Raw genomic sequence first — 7,319 nt, forward strand, 5'->3', positions numbered from 1 at the left:
TATATATATATATATATATATATATATATATATATATATATATATATATATATATATATATATATTTTTAGTAGAAGTCAGTTAAGATTGTGCTAATAACCTTGCAACATAACTCATCATTCTAAGGACTATTTGAGTGTAAGGAGAATCAAATCAGGAATAGAAGCTTCGAAGAGGCCGACATACTTAGAGTAGCACTGCCACATGGTGGTCATGACCCACAATGTGTTTCTAGAAAACAAGTCAAGCCAAGCTCAAAGTTCACCATGAACATGTTTGTCTATATTCATTAAAACTTAAATTTGAACAAAAAAATACAGCACCAACACAGCTGATTTGAATGTTTTTGAACACAACCCATATAGCCTGATACTCTGCCTCAAAATTTTGCTGTGTGAAATAAAACTGAACCAATTCATAAATGCAAGACAGTCAAACAATGTATCAACACTCAATGAGCAGTCACTTCCTTTACTGTATGCTGCTGTGTGTTTGCATGTGCAAGCCAATTAAATAAAGTTTATGTTAGCAGCCACTGATCTGAGCTCATTTTTGATTAAGCTGCCAACGAGCAACCTCCCAAAATTGTTTTCTTATTGTTTGTTTCCCCTAGTGTGGGAAAACAACAATACGCATGCCAAAGTGTTTGGCAATGAAAACGGATGGCACATATTTGATGCCAAGTGGGGCTGATTGCCTCTTGCCCTCTGAAAATTGATTGGCTGTTTGTCAAATACTGTTTTCTGTCATTTGCTTGTGTCTGGCAGAGGTTAGTATTTCTTTTAAAGAAGACAGTAACTGTGGCCACCATGATGTAGACTATCCTCTTCTTTAGCACAAATGTGAAAGTTTACCTTACCTTTTTGAGTAAATACTTACAGTCCCACTTCATTAAAAATGTGTTTTTCTTTTCTGAAGTCCTCTAAAATGTTTGATTTTGATTTGTTGATTTGTATCTGTGCAAAATCTGAGATTCACATGTATGCTGGGCAAGCTAAATTAGTTATGTCACTAATACAAAAGTCAACCCGCGTCGTATACTGTAAAGACACATCAAACAAGGAACAGTCTTCAACACAACACTAGCAAATAAACCCGAAACCCCCAGCAGAGGGCAGAGTTGGTTTTAGCACAATGAAGGTTTTGACAGCAGACATGGCAGAGTGTACAGTTTTTGGTTGTAAACCTGACCAATTGTGAACACACTGGAACATTGTAGCAGATATTACTGTATGTTTGACGATGACTCTCAACGTGTCAACCACTGCCAGCCTTAAAGCTAACAAGCTAACAAACAACATAAACAATAAAAGATGCTCACAACACTTAACATTCTGATATGTCTGCTATCCATCAATGTTGGTGTACAACAGACTCCTTATCTGAGTCTGGGTCTGACTGAGGCTTAAAAACATCTAGCTGAATCTTTCTGTGTTTCATCCAACACTATCTTGTTGCATATTGCTTTTTCACCTGTCAACCTAGCATGAGCAGCGCTGGAGAAAACACGAAGTAAAACCTACCGCAAGCGCGGTAGTGGGCGGGGTGGAGGCCAGATTGAGAATTTCTCAATGAGAGAGAAGGGTAGATCTGCTTCCAGACCCTTTTAGTTTTTTGTTGTTTTTTTACTTTTCATGAAAAAAATGGTACAATATCCTGGTTTTAAGTCATGCAATGTAGTTACCGCTCCACAATTTGTTTTCCAACTAAAACCACCACGGAGGGCCACACACACACACACACACACACACAAATATATTCATGATTCAACTTTATGCCGTGACCATCTTGCAATGGGATCATGCCAGCCAACATACAGCTCTCCGTGACTTGAAATTAATTTGGGCCACAGGTGTAAAGTGGAAGCCAGTGGCCCTTTCCCAACTTCCTGCCCCCTACTTCCAGCCCTCTTGCCTGGACCACATCCATCTTCTAGCTTGGCTTATATTTTGATCTCATCTACACACCTGTAAAGTTTTGTGACTGCATCTTGCACAGTTGTGATGCTATCAAGTTGACAAAATCTGCCCACAGACAGACAGACAACACAGGGCAAATTACTCAGAACAGTTTCTGTGGTAGTTCCCACTATAACTGATGTCACCAGGACCACATTTTGCCATGATGACACAGACTCAGGAGGTGAAACCACTACCAGTCGTCGTGACGTTGTTGCAGCTGGTAATCATTTAAAAGATACACTTTCTGGTGCTGTTAAATTGCATTGTGTTCTACAAAGAGGTGTGTCTGTTATTCAGCCTACCCAAATTGATAAAAATGGGATGAACAAAATAATAGAAATATTTGTCAACACCTGTTTACTGCAACTGTTAAATGGTTTCCACTGTATTAGACTGCATGAGATTTAGCTAGGTGTACATAATAAACCTGCCACTGAGTGTTAACACCTCAGGCATTCAGATGTTACCATCTGTAAATGTGACCCCCCCCCCCCCGTAAATGACATTGATTCACCCAGCGAGACAGATCTTAACACGGTAACGGTGCTTTGTAGAGTTTATATGCTCACTCCCATCAAGGTCTAAATGAAACACTGCATGTTTGATTTGCAAAACCATGAGAAACAGTATTTCAGACACTTTAAGTATGGAGACATGTTCTAAGTCACAAGGATTTTGACTGCAGTACCTGAAAAGAGCCACCAAGGCGCTCCAGAGTGGCGTGAAGAAGGCTTCCTCTAAGCTGGCGAGGCACAGGTCTTTTGAGCTGGCTGTGTTTAGGCATTCAAAGGACAGCAAACACAGTGACAGGAGCTGATCTGAAACATAAACAAACACCCATAACATTTATTATACAACAATTCAGCCTTAAACATTTTCAACAGCAACAGGATATTGCTGCTGAAAATAAACACAGTAACACTTTCTACACATGCAAACATAAGCTATCCACCCTCTGTTATCATGCTTACCAATTGCAATATGAATATCTTTGACGATGGCCTTTAGGTGTTCTCTCAGTGCTCTCATCTCCAGCTCCTGGACGTTTGTCTCGTCCTGACCTGGCTGAATTAAGGTATTACAGGTCAGCTCTGAATCAGAGCCAGTGTCATCTGCACTGCCGTGGACAGGAGCCCAGTCCAGCTGAGTCAGGAACTGCTCCAGATCTTCAAACGAATTCTCCCGATCCACTGTCACCTGTGTGTGAGGCTCCTCCCCTTCCTCATCATCATAGCTGGTGTGGAGGTCGTGAGAGAGCGAGGGCGAGAGTGATGAGCTGGTGCTGAAACTCTGACCGCCGACGCTACTGCCCCTGGTGGGCTTCTTCTGGGTCTCTGTATGAGCAATATCATTTTCACATAAACAAATGTATTCATATTGATGTAGCAGCCAGTAGTGATTATAATCTAACCTGTCACTACAGCTCTTGTCACATGGCTACAGCATGGCTCCTTTGCTAGTATCATGTGCATTTTTTAAGCCATGTGAAAAGACAATCTTCCCCCAGGCCTCACCCAGAAATGATCACTTTGAGCTTAGTTGGCAGTTATTGAGCATGGTCAGTAGGTTTGGGCCAATGTAAATTCTACGTGTGATATTTGGAGTGCACCAAATTTTACCACCAGGTGTCGCAATTGACTCAGCAGCTGCTCTATAGTGGAACATGATGAGTGAGAGGGCCCATAAATGAAGGTGTAGCAAATGATACATGTGCAGTCTACTGCACTCTGCCATGTCTCGTCACCTCGCCCCAGAAAACACAAAAACTTTCTGGTAAATAAACACAACATGGGCAGAGTACCTCTTCTGAAATATGATCTCCTTTATGTTGCCAGCCTCGGCTCACAGCCGAAAAGACACTAGTGGCTCTATCTGGGGAGGTTGTAGGCATTGGTTAGATGGAGGGTTCATTTACACATACTACCCACACCGTTTTAATACAAAGCTGGTTAAAAATCAGCAAAGTATTCCTTCAAGAGTCCTGAGGATTTGCACAAGTTACACTCAATTCTCAGCTGAGCAGCAGCTCTGTGCCTCGGCCAGAAGAGGGAGCAACAAAGGTGGGTACTGCGGCAGTATTTATAAATGCAGAGAACTGGTTAGCAGTGGAAGGAGTGATATCATGGACATAAATTCCACACAGTGAATGTAAATATAACCTAACAGACAACAGTCCAGAAAATTTAGAAAAAAAAGCACTATCAAAATTGGGTGGTCTACAAATAAAAGCATACAGTACTGGATGTGACACAGTCTTGCACAGTCGCAACTCAAAAGCTAGATATTTATTTTGTCAGTGGTAAAAAATATGCTGATAAAATGGCCACTGTCGAATACAACTACTAAAGCCCCCGTTCCTAATGTTTCAGTCATTATACAATCTACTGGCCAACTTTAGCTGAGCACATTTTAATTCCCCAATGTTCAATTAAGGACCAAACCAGCTGCCACAAAACAATAACAGACAGAATCTGAGAAAATGTGAACTCAGCCTTTTCCACATGAACTCATCTCTGGCCCTACCTGGATTAATGAGGTTGTGAGTGCTGCGAGAAGGCCTCAGTGGCCGGGCAGGACTCTGGGGGAGGCCTTTGCTGACGATCGGGTAGAGCCTGTTGTAAATCCGGTACTGGTGTTTTCTTAGCAGTTTCACCACTGGGTGATCAGACTGGCTGAGGACAGAATACAAATGTTAGTTGATGCTCATTTGGCCTGAAAATGTTGAATGTCCTCTTACAAATAGTGCAATGGTAGCACCCCATAGCTAAGCAATTTCCAATAAGATGTATCATAAGAGAAAACAATTAGGCTGGTGGTTTTTCCCATTTATTTATAATTGATAGCTTATATAACATATTTAAAACCACAAATATTTTCTATTTTATTTCATCTATGACTGACCACAACAACAACACATACAGACTGTATGTCTGTGCAAAAACATAACTTTGTAATTATCTGATTTAAGGGAAAATTTCACCTTGCACATGATAATATATATATCAATCACTCATCCTGTGTTACATTGAATTCAGGAAGAAAAATGTGTTTTTCTCCCACATCTCAACAGTGAATAATCCAAAAAAGGCCAACATTCTTCATTTTTAACAACAGTTAAAAACTGTATTAAAACTATGTTAAAACATCCTTTTACAAACTCTCACACAACTCATGCAGAATAATCCAAGTCTCATCTATCCAATCCTACCAAACGCATGAATTTGCACTAAAACCTTATTATCTAAGTCACTTAAGCATAAACAGTGCAGGCCCGCTATTTGCTCTCCTTTTTTGGATTCTTCGTCCACTGTGGAAGCATGCAAGAAAAACAATGATTTTTTCACCAGTTCAATTGGACTAACTGACACACAAATAATCATTTGGGGTGTGAAGTTTTCCTTTAAGAGTCTATACTACTAATCTTGCGTCATACTAACTGGAGCCATCTCTAAAGATAACAAAAGGGAAACAAACACTTCTAAACCGATATATATTGACAGGGCTGACGCAATACAACCAAGCAAGACTGAATCAACTTTCTGAACACATCAGTACATGCGCTGGTGTGATGGCAAAACAAAAACTATCATTCAAATCTGTTTTTGTAAATATTAACACTGCAAAATGTGTAAGAATGATGACTGTATAATAGGGGTCAACTGGTTATTGGCTGCGTTATTCATCTTTTTTTTTTTTATCAGAATCATGTTTTTTTTTCTTTGTCCGATTACTGATACAATAAAGCAATACTACTAAAGGCTACTATGCGTCTGACAGGGAAAGACAAACGCAGACTGGAACTGCTCCAGTGAGCAAGCAAAGCTTTGTGTCCACTGTAAGGAAGCAACTATTTGTGATGTTGCAATAAAATCACAATCTTCAGCTGAAGTTGCAAAAACAAACAGTGTTTCCACTGGTAACATTCCACTGTGGCGGCAAAAAATATATACACCACAAAAGAAAAATCAGTCAAAACCAGTCATAGGATGTTGTCTAGCTCCAGTTCTATGAACACAAGTACTGCAATGAGAGGAGGAAGGAGTGAAACTGCACCCGGATGTGGCAAGAGATATCAGCAGATTACCATAGTTTATAAAAATGCAGTGCAGCGAGTATATAGACATTTCCTACACTAGATGTACATGACGAGGATCTGCTGATGCACATTTGACCCCCATTGGACCGTTATTGAGTCACTCTTGTTTGTTACTTTTAGTAGAGAATCCAGTCTGCAGTGTAGTTCATAAATTCACTAAGAACCATACAATCACATTGAGTTACATTAGGCTTCATGATCAGAGTTTCCGTACTTTGTGTATACTTCTGTCCATACTTTTTTTTTTAAGATAATGTCAAAAAGTTATCTTTTGCAGCATTTAATTAAACATAACACATTTGTGTTATCTACATTTTAAACAGTGAGATTTTAACTAATAATCACTATCGGCCCTGAAAGCAACACATTAGTCAACCTCTGTTGTATAAGTGTGTATAGCATTCCTGACTGACAGTAACATGGAGAGTAACTGGCTGAAATGAAGGTTCAAGCTGGTTGAACACAACCTGAAATCTGAAAACTGGTCTGAGACCAGGGTTTACATCAAATTAACTTGTTATAATACAGATTAGTTTTCAGGCATACGTTTCTATAGTGACGAAGATATTCTGCAATGTTTGTATAAAGAAAGACTTTCAGGGCCAGCATAATTCTCCCTGAATACCCCTCGATTTACTGCATCTAAATGACAAATACACTGAAACCTCTGCTGACGAGGAAGATCAACAATACAGCCACATATACAGTATGGTATGATCTGCTCCGTTTTATTACTCAGCTAAATTTCATGACATCCAGGTGTGTACAGCATTAACTGGGACTGTTACTATCATGGTATTTTATCACTGGAAACCAGCTGTTTGTGTTCAGATGGCTGAACATAAAAAAGTGAAGAAATGCTGATGGACATGTTTTATAAAGATACGTATATTGGTGTTAGAGATTCAAAAAAAATGTATAAACGGCCCGTCTGCATATTGAGAAAGAATAGATTTTATATCAAAATATTGAGAAACCTTATACTGACAAAGGCTTTTTGAGAAGTTGGTTTTTAATAATCCTCCTATCGTCCTAAATTTGTTTCAAGTGACTAGTGACATAAAAATGTTAGCCGTTAGCCTAGATACAGCCGGGGCGCATAGTAGCGTCAGACCTGTTAAAACGTAAGTGAACGGGCATACTTCAAGTGCAGAGTTAGTCCACTAAACAAGCTTTTTTTCCACAAAGACCGCCTCATATTGTTAGGATAAATGTCAGAGAACATATAGAAAACGACATGTAAACGTGTTGTCTTACCTTAC

General features: G+C 39.5%; 1 protein-coding gene across 1 annotated transcript in view; it reads right to left on the minus strand.

Moving 5' to 3' along the window:
- vps9d1 (VPS9 domain containing 1) overlaps window positions 1-7,319 on the minus strand; it is a 57,434-nt gene that overhangs the window by 33,621 nt on the left and 16,494 nt on the right. The window contains exons 10-12 of the mRNA XM_050072634.1: window positions 4,485-4,633; window positions 2,933-3,295; window positions 2,650-2,779 (exon numbers count right to left, since the gene is read on the minus strand). Of these exons, the coding sequence (XP_049928591.1) occupies window positions 2,650-2,779; window positions 2,933-3,295; window positions 4,485-4,633 (642 nt within the window). The remainder of the gene's footprint in view (window positions 1-2,649; window positions 2,780-2,932; window positions 3,296-4,484; window positions 4,634-7,319) is intronic.

Source organism: Epinephelus moara, chromosome 20 (assembly GCF_006386435.1).
Source record: "Epinephelus moara isolate mb chromosome 20, YSFRI_EMoa_1.0, whole genome shotgun sequence".
NCBI lineage: Eukaryota > Metazoa > Chordata > Actinopteri > Perciformes > Serranidae > Epinephelus > Epinephelus moara.